Below are 16,267 nucleotides of genomic sequence, written 5' to 3' on the forward strand. Positions count from 1 at the left end.
GCCTTACTATCACTCCAGTTTCATTTGCTCCCCATAGTCTTTCCATTCCCATGCAGCCTCACTCTCTCCCCATGCAGCCTCACTCTCTCCCCATACAGCCTCACTCTCTCCCCATGCAGCATCACTCTCTCCCCATACAGCCTCACTCTGTCGCCATACAACCTCACTCTCTCCCCATACAGCCTCACTCTGTCGCCATACAACCTCACTCTCTCCCCATACAACCTCACTCTCTCCCCATACAACCTCACTCTCTCCCCATACAGCCTCACTCTGTCGCCATACAACCTCACTCTCTCCCCATACAGCCTCACTCTCTCCCCATGCAGCATCACTCTCTTCCTAAAGAGTACATTTCGTATCATAGAATCCCTGATTCTGAAATCCTCTTGTAGACTCCAGCTGTAAAAAATTAATTTGTTCCATTGTTATTGATGTTTTGAATCTATTCCCCCAGTACCCACCTGTGGCCTATCTCATGAGCCATGGTAATGCCGAGATTGAACCCTGTGTCCTCAGTGATCACACAGCTCCAGGACCGAGTGCACAATCCACCCAGCTGCGTCACACCACGAACCATCCTGTTCCCTTTGTCAGATTCCAGGTCAAACCTCAAAAAAGAAAAGGAACAGAGGGAATATGAACTTGTGCCTGTGTCAAAGAAACCTAACCAACCACAAACCCCAACCCCAACTCAAACCACACAGGAAACCACAACTCCACCGTAACCCCAATCCCAAACCCAACCACAACCCCAAATCCAGCCCCAAACACAACACAAATCCCAACACTACAATCCTACAACCCCAACTCAGAACTCCAAACCCACAACGAACCCCAAACACAGCCTAAAACTACAGCCCCAACCACAACCCAAACCTCAGCCCAACCTTAAATCAACCTGAATCCAACTCAACCCCAACAACACGAATTCAAACCCAACTACAATCTCAGTCCTAACACAGCCTAAGTTGCAACTCCAACCAGAACCACAACCCAACCTCAACTCCACTCCAGCCATATCCCGACCCAACCACTCTTACACCACGCAACCCCAACTTAACTACAATTCCAACGTAACCGTAACTCCACTCCTCACCTAATCTAACCCCTACTGAAACTCCAATCCAACACAAGAGTAGAGGTTTAATGCAATCATGATCTCCACAGATAGGGCAAGAGCTGACCCAGTTCTTGCGATTGTCTGTAAATGGCAATCGGAGTCTTACGTATGTCTTAAAACCCTGAGTTACATATTGAAAGGGACTACCACCTGAAAAGGAAGGAGCTTCAGCCAATGGCAGAACCCTCTGAAGGTGGCATCAGGTGACTGCCCACAGTAATGGGACAGTGCGTTTGCCGACCCCATTTTGAGGACGTTATCATCTAGTTAACGCTGATTTAGACAAGTTAAAATCGCCACCGATACCCAAACAGAATGAAATCACCTCAAACTAATAAGGAGACAGAACCCAGTAAACAAAGCCAATAATCTCAGAGTGTAAGATCAGGCATTACTCAGAACACCAACGGAGGGACTTGGCTTTGAGTGCACAGACTGAAAAGTGGGAATTTGGTGAGTGAGGGAGTTTGGTGAGGGAGGTGCTCTTTTCTTTTTCTACCTTTTTTCAGCCTCCAGTAGCTGGCTCTTACTTTGGTACAAGGGAAGAAGCTGATTGGTGAGTAACTGGTAAGTTATTCTACTTATTCTAATTGTAATAACTAGTTTTTAAAGTTACATTATGGCAGGTCAGCTCGGCCAAGTGGAATGTACATCCTGCAGCATGTGGGAAGTCATGGACACATCATGTGTCCTAGACAAATACATCTGCAGGAAGTGTCACCGGCTGCTGAAGCTTGAGCTCCGGGTTTCAGAACTCAAGCGGCAGCTGGTGTCACTGTTGTACATCCGCGAGACGGAGGACTACGTGGATGGCACGTTTAGGGAGGTGGTCACACTCCAGGTTAGGAGCATGCAGACAGAGAGGGAATGGGTAATCGCCAGACAGTCTAAGAGAACCAGGCAGGTAGTGCAGGAGTCCCCGGAGTTTATCTTGCTTGCTAATCGGTTTTCCATTTTGGATACTGCTGAGAGCAATGGTTCCTCAGGGGAGTGCAGCCAGAGCAAAGTCTGTGGCTCAGCTGCACAGAGGGGAGGAAGAAGAGTGGAAAAGTAATAGTGATAGGGGATTCGATGGTCAGGGGATCAGACAGTCGTTTCTGCGGCAGTAAACGTGACTCCAGGATGGTGTGTTGCCTCCCTGGTGCCAGGGTCAAGGATGTCACAGAGCAGCTGCAGGACATCTTTCTGGGGGAAAGTGAACAGCCAGAGGTCATGGTCCACATTGGTACCAATAACATGGGTAGGAAGAGGGATGAGGTCCTGAAAGCAGATTTTAGGCAGTTAGGAAGGAAATTAAAAAGCAGGACCTCAAGAGCAGTAATCTCAGGATTACTCCCAGTGCCATGTGCTAGTGAGCACAGGAATAGGAGGATTGATCGATTGAATATGTGGCTGGAGAATTGGTGTAGGAGGGAGGGCATCAGATTTCTGAGGCATTGGGACCGGTTCTGGGGCAGGTGGGACCTGTCCAAGATGGACTGGCTACACCTTAACAGGACCAGAACTAATATCCTTGCCGGGAGATTTGCTAGTGCTGTTGGGAAGAGTTTAAACTAGCTTGACAGGGGGATGGGAACCTGAGGGGTAGCTCAAATTGGAAGGAAGTAAAGTTGGTAACAGGAAGTAGAAAAATAGCAAGTGACATCAGAAGGCAGGCGAAACAAAGGCGAGCATCAACTAGGCTTAGAATGCAGAATGTGAAGAAGATAAGGTTAAGGCACTCTACCTGAATGCACACAGCATTCACAACAAGGTAGATGATTTAAAGGCACAAATAGAGGTAAATGGGTATTATCTAATTGGCATAAAGGAAACATAGCTATAGGGTGACCAAGACTGGAAACTGAATATTCAAGGAAATTCGACATTTAGGAAGGACAGGCGAAAAGGAAAAGGAGGTGGTGTTGCGCTGATAATAAGGGATGGGATCAGCACATTAGTATGGGAGGATCTCAGTTCGGAAGAACAAAATGTGGAATCTGTTTGGGTGGAGCTAAGAAACAGCAAGGGGCAGCAAACATTGGTAGGAGTTGTTTATAGGTCACCAAACGGTAGTGGTAGTGTGGAGCATGGTATTAATCAGGAGATTAGAGAAGCATGCAGCATGAGTAATACAGTAATCATGGGTAACTTCAATCTGCATATAGACTGGGTAAACCTAATGAGCACTCATGCTGTGGCAGACGAGTTTCTGGAGTGTGTTAGCGATGGTTTTCTAAAGCAGTATGTTGAGGAACCGACTAGAGAACAGGCTATTTTAGATCTAGTATTATGTAATGAGAAAGGGATAATTGACAATCTTGTTGTAAAAGAGCCTTTAGGAATTAGTGACCATAATATGATAGAATTTTACATAATGTTTGAAAGTGAGGTAGTTCAATCTGAAGCCAGGGTGTTAAATTTGAACAAAGGAAGTTATGACAGTATAAGGGGCAAATTGGCTGAGGTGGATTGGGAAAATACATTAAAAGTTATGACAGTACATAGGAAATGGATAGTCTTTAAAGAATTATTGCATAGTTTACATCAACTATACATTCCTTCAAGGCACAAAAAACAAAAAAGAAAAGTCAGTCAACCGTGGATAACAAAGGAAGTTAAGGATTATATAAGATTAAAAGAAAGGGCCTATAAAGTTGCCAGAAATAGTAGTAAACCTGAGGATTGGGAGGATTTTAGAATACAGCAAAGGAGGACCAAGAAACTGATAAAGAGGCGCATAGAACATGAATGTAAACTAGAAAAAAACAATAAAACGGTAAAAGGTACGTAAAAAGGAAACGTTTGGCTAAGACAAATGTGGGTCCATTTCAGGCAGAATCAGGAGAATTTATAATGGGGAATAGAGAAATGGCAGAGAAGCTAAATGATGACTTTGTGTCTGTCTTCACTGAGGAAGATACAAGAAATCTCCCAGAATTAGAGATCCAAGGGATTAGGGGGAATGAGGAATTGAAGGAAATTAGTATTAGTAAGAAGGTTTTATTGGAGAAATTATTGGGGCTGAAGGTTGATAAATCCCCAGGACCTGATATTTTACATCCCAGAGAGTTGAAAGAGGTAGCTATGGAGATAATGGATGCATTGGTGATCATCTTCCAAAATTCTATAGATTCTGGAACGGTTCCTGCTGATTGGAAGGTAGCAAATGTCACCCCACTATTTAAGAAGGGAGGGAGAGAGAGGAAACACGGAATTACAGACCTGTTAGCCTTACATCAGTAGTATGGAAAATGCTAGAATCTATTCGAAAGGATGTGATAAATGGACACTTGGATAATAATGATCTGATTGGACATAGTCAACATGGATTTATGAATGGGAAATCATGTTTGACGAACCTGTTGGAGTTTTTTGAGGATGTTACTAACAGAATTGATAAAGGGGAGTTGGTGAACTTGGTATACTTGGATTTTCAGAAGGCTTTTGATAAAGTCCCCCACAGGAGGTTGGTTAGCAAAATTAAAGCACATGGGATAGGAGGTAATATACTGGCATGGATTAAGTATTGGTTAACAGACAGGAAACAGAGAGTAGGAATAAACGGGTCATTCTCATGTTGGCAGGCTGTGTCTAGTGGGGTACCGCAAGGATCAGTACTTGGGCCCCAGCTGTTCACAATATATATCAATGATTGGATGTGGGGACCAAATGTAATATTTCTAAGTTTGCAGATCACACAAAACTAGGTGGGAATGTGTGTTGTGAGGAAGATGCAAAGCGGGGTCAAGGGGATTTGGACAGACTTAGTGAGTGGGCAAGAGCATGGCAGATGGAATAGAATGTGGAAAAATGTGAGGTTATCCACTTTGGTAGGAGGAATAGATTTGCAGAGTATTTCTTAAATGGTAAGAGATTAGAAAGTGTAGATGTACAAAGGGACCTGGGTGTCCTTGTCAATAAGTCACTGAAAGCTAACATGTCAGCCTTTATCGCAAGAGGATTTGAGTACAGGAGTATTGAAGTCTTGCTTCAATTGTATCCTATTTGGCCTCCTTGTCTCGAGAGACAATGGGTAAGTGCCTGGAGGTGGTCAGTGGTTTGTGGAGCAGCGCCTGGAGTGGCTATAAAGGCCAATTCTAGAGTGACAGACTCTTCCACAGGTGCTGCAGATAAAATTGGTTGTCGGGGCTGTTACACAGTTGGCTCTCTCCTTGCACTTCTGTCTTTTTTCCTGCCAACTGCTAAGTCTCTTCGACTCGCCACACTTTAGCCCCGCCTTTATGACTGTCCGCCAGCTCTGGCGATCACTGGCAACTGACTCCCACGACTTGTGGTCAATGTCACAGGACTTCATGTCACATTTACAAATATCTTTAAAGCGGAGACATAGATGGCCGGTGGGTCTGATACCAGTGACGAGCTAGCTGTACAATACGTCCTTGGGGATCCTGCCATCTTCCATGCGGCTCACATGGCCAAGCCACCTCAAGTGCCGCTGGCTCAGTAGGGCATATACACTGGGAATGTTGGCTGCCTTGAGGACTTCTGCGTTGGAGATACGGTCCTGCCACCTGCTGCCAAGGATTCTCCGGAGACAGTGAAGATGGAATGAATGGAGACATCGCTCTTGGCTGACATACGTTGTCCAGGCCTTGCTGCCATAGAGCAAGGTACTGAGGACACAGGCTTGAAACACTCGGACTTTGGTTAGACTGCACCTGGAGTACTGTGTGCAGTTTTTGTTCCCTTACCTTAGGAAGGATATTATTGCCATAGAGGGAGTGCAACGAAGAATAAAAGCAAAATACTGCAGATGCTGGAAATCTGAAATAAATACAAGAAATGCTGGAAATACTCAGCAGGTCTGGCAGCATCTGTGGAGAGAAAAAGCAGAGTTAACGTTTCAGGTCAGTGACCTTCTTCAGAGTTCTGAAGAAGGGTCACTGACCTGAAACGTTAACTCTGCTTCTCTCTCCTCAGATGCTGCCAGACCTGCTGAAGATTCACCAGACTTGTTCCTGTGATGGTGGGACTGTCCTATGAAGAGAGATTGGGGAAACTGGGCCTGAATTCTTTAGAGTTTCGAAGAATGAGAGGTGATCTCATTGAAACCTACAAAATACTTAAAGGGATAGACAGGGTAGATGCAGGTAAGATGTTTCCCCTGGTCGGGGAGTCTAGAACCAGGGGACACAATTTCAAAATAAGGGGGAAGCCACTTAGGACAGAGATGAGGAGAAATTTCTTTACTGAGGGTTGTGAATCTTTGGAATTCTCTACCCCAGAGGGCTGTGGAAGCTCAGTCATTGAGTATGTTTAAAGCAGAGATTGACAAATTTCTAAATACAAATGATATAAAGGGATATGGGGATAGTGTGGGGAGAAGGCATTGAAGTGGATGATCAGCCATGATCGTATTGAATGGTAGAGCAGGCTCGATGGGCTGAATGGCCTACTCCTATTCCTATGTTCCAATGTTACCTGGTAACGTAGAGGACCAGGTCAGCATGGAGTGGCTTGGAGTCATTCTCTGGGTTAATCGTTCGACTCCAGCTGCACAAGCCAATGAGTGACGAGGTGAGATTTCTGGTAATCTGCAGCCCCAGCTGTGAATAGAAGACACTGTTGAACACAAATAGGCATACTTGATAGATGATCACACTCACACCTCCAGCCTCCAACCTCTCTTTGCCACTCTATAATTTATCAATATTACCACAATAACCTTCCTCTCAGGAGAACAGCAGGACTCTATGGGTAGAGAGCGATTTTGTGCTCAGACTCTCTAGTTTCTCCTTAGTTGTATATCCCCTGTTTTCCACACTCTTCCTCCTCCCTGCATACTCACTCTGTAGAAATTGTCCTGTCTCCCTCTTTCATTAACTCTTTCCCAGATCGCAAACCATGGAACAACTCACCTCCCTCAGTCTTCCTTTCTTCCAATAGTTTGTAGGCTTTCATAACCCAAGCTTGTTGTTCAATGAATACTGTTTCAAATCCTTTTCCCTTTCAACATGGTGTCCAGCACTGTGGGCCTCAGCGCTTCATCAATTATTTAGGGACTCAGGAAGTCACACAGGTTGAGACTGTTCAGAGTTTAAGCAGTTCAATTCTTAAATGAATTGAGGAGTAAATTTACAAAAATTCCAAGGTGTCTTTGGAGAGGCAGCTCCAAACTGAATATGGAAGCTCCGGGTTACTAAACCAGTAACATATTCACTAAACCATCATACCCAGATATCACAGAGTCATTTACAGCATAGAAGGAGGCCATTCAGCCCATCAAGTCCATGCCGGCTCCCCGCGGAGCAATCTAATGAGTTCCACTCTCCCACTCAATCCCTGTAGCCCTGCAAGTTTATTTCCTTCAGGTTCCCATCCAATTTCCTTTTGAAATCATTGATTGTCTCAAAAGGGAGTTTCTTTAAATAAAGCTCAACGGATTCAGAAGAACTGGCTCACAAAGCCCATGCCCTCCTTTGAGAATGCTGATCAATATGTCAATCTACCAGCCTCTTGAAATATCTCACGCTGTCTTCAACCAAACTACCAGCCAGAAAAATAGAGAGGAGTGACCTTTCCCTGATCTCATTCTTGTTTTCAAATCCAGCCATGATCTCACCTCTCTCTATCTCTGTAACCTCCTTCAGTCCTACAACCCTCCGAGATCTCTGCACTCCCCCAATTCCGGCCTCTTGCTCCTCCCCGATTTTAATCGCTCCACCATTGGCGGCCGTGCCTTCAGCGGCCTGGGTCCTAAACTCTGGAATTCCCTCCCTAAACCTCTCAGCCACTCACTATTCCTTTAAGATGCACCTTAAAACTTTGACCAAGGTTTTGGTCACCTATTCTAATATCTCATGTGGCTCGATATAACATTTTATTTGATAATTGCCCCTGTGAAGCACATTGGGGCATTTTTGCTACAGTAAAGATGCCAAATAAATGCAAGTTGTTGTTGGTCAAGTTGATTGTAAGCTCCATGGAACAGGGCTGATACCTCGGGCTGCGTCAGGATGACCATCTTCGTTAGGTGGACTCGCAGTTGGGCACCCAGGGAAGCGTCTCGCAGTAGCTCAGCAGCCTGTGGGAAACATAAAAACACGAGAGACCGGTCAGGAGTTAAATGTTGTCAGGAGCCATCAGGGAGTTAGAATGGAGTGCTGCCAGCTCACACACACCTCCTGGTGAGAGGGTCCTCCATTTGTGATAAGGACCCACCCCGGGTGCAGGATGTCCCAGTGCACCACCCACTTAGCTGGCAAGCTGCATGGCACGGAGACACCAAAGGAAAAATGACAGAGGTACTGGGTCAAGAAACAAGGTATGAGCAGGCCAATGGAGTTGTTTTGGACTGAGATTCAAAGCCCCCACCAGCCCTGGGCTGTCAGTCTCCATCAAAGAGCCCCCAAGACACTCACAATGTTCAGGTTGGTGAGGATGTAACGCTCTGTGTCTTGCTTGTGAAAGTTATACACGTCATGCATCACCACAACCAGCAGTTCCAGATGTTTTGCCTCCCTCACAGACCGTCTTGTAACCAGAGAGGGCATAGTTCGGCCTGCAATGTTCAAGCAGAACAGAATATTCAGTAATTGGTATGTGGAAGGTGGGGGGGGGGGGGGGGGGGGGCGTGGTTGGATTGGTTAAGCAATTAGGCAAGCAAATAACAAATTAAATTAAATACTTGGAGCACAGAAACAGGAAGAAGCCATTCGGCCCCTTGAACCTGTTCCATCATTTCCATGAGATCATGGCCTGCTATCCATCTGAACTCGATCGACATGCCTTAGCTCCATATCCCTCAACATCCCCACCCAAAAGAAATCTATCAATCACAGTCTTCAAAGCTCCAAATGTCCCCCAGAATCCACAGCCTTTTGGGGGAGTGAGTTCCAGATTTCTACTACCCTTTGTGTGAAGAAATATTTCCTAATTTTCCTCCTAAATAGCCTAGTTAGAATTTTGAGGTTATTCCGCCTTGTTCTGGGCTCCCCACAACTCTTTTATCAATGTAAACACCTTTGATTGGATCATTGCTTGACTTTGATGGGAATTGTGCATTTTAGAGATCAGTCAGGACAGGATTAAGCTCAGCTGTGATGCCTTCCATAGTCAAATAGCCCTTCAATGAGCATCCGAATGAGGTCCCTGAGGCACCATGTTACTGCACCCCAACAAGGAGACAAAGTCTTCAGGAGGAAGGAAGAAAATTGAAGTAGATTTTTTCCCTCAGATCACACACAGGTAAATATCGCCGCTTAAGGAATAGAAAAATTGCATTTCTTTAGCACCTTTCGCCACCTCAGGATGTCACAAAGCACTTACTAGGCAATGAGGTATTTTTGAAGCATAGTCACTGTAGTAAGGTAGGAAATGCTGTTGCTGATTTGCACATGGCAAGCTCCCACAGATAGCAATGTGACAATTACCAGATAATCTATTTTTGTGATGTTGGTTGAGGGATAAATATTGGCCCCGGGACACAAGGGACAACTTCCCTGGACTTCTTCAAAATAGCAGGCTCAGGATTTTTTATATCTATCTGAGAGAGCAGACAGGACCTCGAATTAATGTCTAATCTAAAAGACGACACCTCTGACAATGCAGCACTCCCTCAGTATTGCACCTACAACAGTGCAGAACTCCCTCAGTGCTGCAGTGGAAGTGTCGGCCTGGATTATGGCCTCAAGTACCTGGAATGAGACTCAAACCCACAACCTACTGCCTCAGAGGCATAAGAGTGCTAGCCATGGAGTGCGGCCGACACCTTTACAATATTTACAACCAGAAATCAAATGTTTTAATGTCTTACTGTAATTAGCAGCACTCTGGGAATTATCAGAGAAGAGATAATGGAATGCAGCATGTGATATAATGTCCTGTCTAGTTCCAGTCAGTTTCAGATCCTTTGGGTGAATGTAAATCTTCTTCTCCTTTGTAAATATCAGTGCATGCTACAGGGTGGGGAGGGATGAAATTAGAATATTAGCTTCAAAAATAAATTATACTGATTAGTTTCTTTTTTGAGAAGATGCAGAGCAATGTTATAGCAAGTGCAGGAGTGTCACATTTTAGACCAAACAGTTTTTTTTTAAAAATGCGTGTCGGTTGAGGGATAAATAATGGGGAGAAGTTCCCCTGCTCTTCCGCTATAATAGTGCCATGGGACCTTTTACATCCACCCGAGAGAGCAAATGATTTAACGTCTCATCTAAAAGACGGACTCTGACAGTGCAGCACTCCCTCAGTACTGACCCTCTGACAGTGCAGCACTCCCTCAGTACTAACCCTCTGACAGTGCAGCACTCCCTCAGTACTAACCTCTGACAGTGCAGCACTCCCTCAGTACTGACCCTCCGACAGTGCAGCACACCCTCAGTACTGACCCTCCGACAGTGCAGCACTCCCTCAGTACTGACCCTCCGACAGTGCAGCATTCCCTCAGTACTAACCCTCTGACAGTGCAGCACTCCCTCAGTACTAACCCTCTGACAGTGCAGCACTCCCTCAGTACTGACCCTCCGACAGTGCAGCACTCCCTCAGTACTGTCCCACCGACAGTGCAGCACTCCCTCAGTACTGTCCCACCGACAGTGCAGCACTCCCTCAGTACTGTCCCACCGACAGTGCAGCACTCCCTCAGTACTGTCCCACCGACAGTGCAGCACTCCCTCAGTACTGACCTTCTGACAGTGCAGCATTCCCTCAGTACTGACCCTCCGACAGTGCAACACTCCCTCAGTACTGACCCTCCGACAGTGCAATGCTCCCTCAGTACTGACCCTCTGACAGTGCGGCGCTCCCTCAGTACTGACTCTCTGACAGTGCAGCACTCCCTCAGTACTGACCCTCTGACAGTGCAGCACTCCCTCAGTACTGACCCTCTGACAGTGCAGCACTCCCTCAGTACTGACCCTCTGACAGTGCGGCACTCCCTCAGTACTGACCCTCTGACAGTGCGGCGCTCCCTCAGTACTGACCCTCTGACAGTGCAGCACTCCCTCAGTACTGACCCTCTGACAGTGCAGCACTCCCTCAGTACTGACCCTCTGACAGTGCGGCACTCCCTCAGTACTGACCCTCTGACAGTGCGGCGCTCCCTCAGTACTGACCCTCTGACAGTGCAGCACTCCCTCAGTACTGACCCTCTGACAGTGCAGCACTCCCTCAGTACTGCCCCTCTGACAGTGCGGCACTCCCTCAATACTGACCCTCTGACAGTGCGGCACTCCCTCAGTACTGCACTGGGACTGTCAGCCTGGATGTGCAGTTAAGTCTCTGGCCTGGAACTTGAGCCACAACATTCTGACTCAAAGATGAAAATGCTGCCCATTGATTGTCAGCTGACAATCTTGGACTGTTTGGTTGAACCTCAGACTCCTATGTTGTTCTCTTACAAATCGTTTGAATTTTTGCACCGTTTTGGTGTCAGTGTTTTGTTGATGGTTCAGTGCAATATTAATGCTCGAATGGTCCAGGACTGAAAGAATAATCGCAGGTTTATTCTGAATGAATGAGTGACAGTCTCACTGGGCTTTCAAGCACCAACAAGTGGAATTTCTCCTGGATTATCCCTTTGCACATCTACTATATTTAGGCATAGAAACAGACAGAGGGTTTGGTGCTCACCAGATGACCATGGCAGTAGCTGGTCAATGCCCGAACCCCCGGGGGCCACACGATCTCCCCATTCTGAACACAACTCTCCGGCAATCGTCTGATGATGCTGAATGATGAGTTGAAGACATGGTGGATGGAAGTCAAATCAGAAGCGAGTCTGTTCTCAGCGGAGAATCTCAGCTGGTACATCTGTCCCAAGGTCTGCAGGCTGCACAACATCTCTTTGCAGGAGTGCATCTGCATCAGACGCTGGCATTGACACTGGATGTTTACTGGAGCTGAATCTGCAACTCAAAGTCACCAAATCAAACACTGACCTGTGATCGTCCAGTGCAGTAGCTCATCGCCACATGTCAGGAGGTCAAACACCCCATAAACCATACTCAAGCCCAAAATACACAATGGAAAAGGTATTGATTTCCAAACCCCTTCCCATTCACTCCCATTGTACACAATCCCAATGGATCAAACCCCTTCCCATTCACTCCCATTGTACACAATCCCAATGGATCAAACCCCTTCCCATTCACTCCCATTGTACACAATCCCAATGGATCAAACCCCTTCCCATTCACTCCCATTGTACACAATCCCAATGGATCAAACCCCTTCCCATTCACTCCCATTCTACACAATCCCAATGGATCAAACCCCTTCCCATTCACTCCCATTCTACACAATCCCAATGGATCAAACTCCTTCCCATTCACTCCCATTGTACACAATCCCAATGGATCAAACCCCTTCCCAATCACTCCCATTGTACACAATCCCAATGGATCAAACCCCTCCTCACATTCCCATCATATCTCTCTGAAAGATCGATCTACTTAGTCCAATTACCCGGCCTTTTCCCCATTTCCTGTTATTTATTTTTCATCTCCTTATCACCTTCAATTTTAAAAGCTACATGTGTTCAACTTGCCCCCACTGCCTCTGGTCGGGCTCTCCCTATCCTAACAATCCTGTGTGTAAAATCGCATTCACCTGATCTCTCTCTTCATTCTTTTGATGATGTTACATTAACGATCTTTAATTATTAACTCAGTGAACAGTGGAAATAGTTTCCCCCATTTACTCAAACAAACCTTTCATAATTATGAACATCTCTATTTCCTAATTTTCCCCATGCAATGAGCCACCGCTTCTCAAGTGTCTCCTCAGAACGGAAGTCTCTCATCCCTGGAATCACCAGGTAACATTCTGGACACTCCTTGACATCCTTCTTAAAGCATTGTGTCCAAAACTGGCCAATATTCTAACTCTGCCATAACCAATGATTAGTGCAGATTTATCACAACAGGTTATATAGAATGCTGAAGCTGGTGAAACCGTTAAATATAAAAGATGTGAAATGATATCCTAGAGTGCTTTACTAAGCCAATGAAGAACATTTAAAATGCAGTTCCAATGTAGGAAACACAGCAGCCATTTTCTACACAGCAAGATTCCATAAACAGCAATGTGATAATGACCATATCAGCTGTTATGCGGTGTCTATTGATGGATACATATTGGCACCAGGACACCCCAGCTCTTCTTCAAAATCGTGCCTTAGGATCTTTTATATCCACAAGAGAGGGCAGAAAGATAGCACCTCTGACAGTGCAGCACTCCCTACTGACCCTCCAACAGTGCGACACTCCCTCAGTACTGACCCTCCGAAAGTGCAGCACTCCCTACTGACCCTCCAACAGTGCAGCACTCCCTCAGTACTGACCCTCCAACAGTGCGACACTCCCTCAGTACTGACCCTCCGAAAGTGCAGCACTCCCTACTGACCCTCCAACAGTGCAGCACTCCCTCAGTACTGACCCTCCAACAGTGCGACACTCCCTCAGTACTGACCCTCCGAAAGTGCAGCACTCCCTACTGACCCTCCAACAGTGCAGCACTCCCTCAGTACTGACCCTCCGATAGTGCGACGTTCCCTCAGTACTGACCCTCCAACAGTGCAGCACTCCCTCAGTACTGACCCTCTGACAGTGCAGCACTCCCTCAGTACTAACCCTCCGACAGTGCAGCACTCCCTCAGTACTGACCCTCCCACAGTGCAGCTCTCCCTCAGTACTGACCCTCCGACAGTGCAGCACTCCCTCAGTACTGACCCTCCGATAGTGCGACGCTCCCTCAGTACTGACCCTCCGACAGTGCAGCTTTCCCTCAGTACTGACCCTCTGACAGTGCAGTGCACCCTCAGTACTGACCCTCCAACAGTGCAGCGCTCCCTCAGTACTGACCCTCTGACAGTGCAGTGCACCCTCAGTACTGACCCTACAACAGTGCAGCGCTCCCTCAGTACTGACCCTCCGATAGTGCGACGCTCCCTCAGTACTGACCCTCTGACAGTGCAGCACTCTCTCAGTACTGCGCTCGGGATTTCAGTCTGGGTTATCTCAGTCCCTGTACTGCGGCTGGAAGGCACCACCTCCACAGTCAGATGAGAGAGAGCTCCCCAGAAACCCATGGCTGACATAAAAGCAAATACTGCAGATGCTGGAAATCTGAAATAAAAACAGAAAATGCTGGAAATACTCAACAGGTCTGGCAGAGAGAAGCAGAGTTAACGTTTCAGGTCTGTGACCTTTCATCAGACGCAGACCTGACACATTAACTCTGTTTCTCTCTTCACAGATGCTGCCAGACCTGCTGAGTATTTCCAGCACTTTCTGTTTTTATTATAGCCACAGCTAACACCTTGCCCCGGGTTCCAACGCAGTTCTGTGTTCAGTTGATCTCATGCAGAAAGCACAGTTGGTATCAGCAACGCGGGATTAGGCAGGAGGGGAAAGAAATCAACCCAGTGCACCCCCCACCCCCCCGCCCCCATGTGTTAATGTCAAGTGAGAATGGCATTTGGTTCAGCTGTGCTGCCTGCACAGTTGAACATTCACTATCTAGACTCATGCAGAAAGAATGCTGAGTCGTTCCTTCTATGTTTCTTGTTTTCCCAGTCGATCCTGCCCCTTTACTAAACTAGCTGAGGTCCTTATTTACAGCAATGAAGCAATCTAGCTTTAGTGTAATATTAACAGTTTTAACATCTGTAAACACGAGGGGCTCCGCTTGGGGGAACAAAGAGCGAGCGAGGAAAATCATACCTCCAATCCTCGAGGGGTCAGCGAAATAAGACAGATCATCGGCACCTTTGACAGATCCGAGAAATGTCTAAGGGGGAAGTGGGTGAGAACAGTTAGACAAGAAACACATTTCTTACAGACTTCACATCAAACAAATGTCCAACAGATCTTCAACTCAATTAGGGAAACAATTTGTGTTCAAACAAAGACTAATCCAATCCTCCCCCACCAGCACCCCTAACCCTGCTGGATTCCACTACTGACTGTAACATCACTTGGTTTTGCTTTGGATAAGATTACTTGGTGAAGTTTGTGTTTTGTTAATGGGGAGATGAGTTTACCTGCTTGAGGAACAATCCGATGCACCAGAGTTGGGGAAGGAGACTCAGAACCATGAGGCACAGTGAGAGACCCGTCATCTTGTCAGCCTCAAGCAGTAAGGATGATTCCATGGAGGGAAAGCGACATTGCCAGGGAACCAAGAGCTGTGTTGTTCTGTTTGGGATGTCACTCACCAAGTCTCAACTCAGCAACCGCTCTGTTTGCGTAACTTCATGTTTGGCACGTTCTCCCTTGGCCATTGCACAACTCTGTACAAATAGTGGATTACTCACGCAGCACAGTCACTGTCCCCTGGACAAGCCAGCATGTTCACTGTCTCTCACACACCCACACACAAAAAAGTTGAGAACAAGACTTAAAGGGAGAAAAAGTTATAACACATAAAATATTGAAATTTATGTAATAATTGTCAAAATGAAAACTGGAAGGGGAATACTTTGCAGGGATATGGGAAAAGAGCAGGGGCTGGGTGGGACAACTGGATCGTTTTCAAAGAGCTGGCACAGGCACAATGGGCCAAATGGCCTCCTTCTGTGCTGTGTCATGCAGAACCCCACTCGCCAAGAATGAGGCATATTAATTTTGTCTAATGAACATTGATTTTAAACTGTTGCTGGAGTGAAGAAATGACTTGTTTGAAGGTCACCAGACACTGGGCTGGAAGGACATTTGCATACTAAGAGATGCTGCTTGTGGACACAAAGGGCTATTCCCTGCTCCAATTAACCCAAATGGATTTTGATTACCAGACATTGAAGGTGCAAAGAAGTGTATTCCAGGCCCTGCTAAGATGATACAATCCACAGAGCCAGGACTGGTTAAACCAGCTGGTCACATGACTAACTGTCTGGTCCAGGTTTTTTGAACTAGTCACAGGACAGTTTGAATTCAGAATGCAGTGTGCAACTGAAGCTGGAACAAGCAAATCTCTCACCTGGCTGTCTCGCTCTCTCACTTTCTCCCAAGCCACCGGACCCACGGACACATAAACCTCAAGAGAGAAAAGACTCTGACATCGAAACAAGTTGAAGCGTGAACTGGGCCCCAACGAATTGCAAGACTTAATGGCAACCAAAGACTCCACATTGAACTTAAAGGACTGTAACTACTAGATATTGCCTCAAACTTTTCACCTTTATTCTTGCTACTTTTTCTG

At 46.4% G+C, this 16,267-nt stretch overlaps 1 protein-coding gene across 2 annotated transcripts in view; it reads right to left on the minus strand.

Moving 5' to 3' along the window:
• adamts13 (ADAM metallopeptidase with thrombospondin type 1 motif, 13) overlaps positions 1–15,307 on the minus strand; it is a 101,492-nt gene extending 86,185 nt beyond the window's left edge. For both annotated transcript variants that reach the window (XM_068012041.1, XM_068012040.1), the window contains exons 1-8: positions 15,111–15,307; positions 14,791–14,857; positions 11,699–11,973; positions 9,882–10,023; positions 8,488–8,627; positions 8,067–8,150; positions 6,548–6,672; positions 465–611 (exon numbers count right to left, since the gene is read on the minus strand). In XM_068012041.1, coding sequence (XP_067868142.1) covers positions 465–611; positions 6,548–6,672; positions 8,067–8,150; positions 8,488–8,627; positions 9,882–10,023; positions 11,699–11,973; positions 14,791–14,857; positions 15,111–15,221 — 1,091 coding nt within the window. In that variant the 5' untranslated portion in view covers positions 15,222–15,307. The remainder of the gene's footprint in view (positions 1–464; positions 612–6,547; positions 6,673–8,066; positions 8,151–8,487; positions 8,628–9,881; positions 10,024–11,698; positions 11,974–14,790; positions 14,858–15,110) is intronic.
• Positions 15,308–16,267: the final 960 nt, after the last annotated feature.

Source organism: Heterodontus francisci, chromosome 32 (assembly GCF_036365525.1).
Source record: "Heterodontus francisci isolate sHetFra1 chromosome 32, sHetFra1.hap1, whole genome shotgun sequence".
In the NCBI taxonomy this organism is placed as follows: domain Eukaryota; kingdom Metazoa; phylum Chordata; class Chondrichthyes; order Heterodontiformes; family Heterodontidae; genus Heterodontus; species Heterodontus francisci.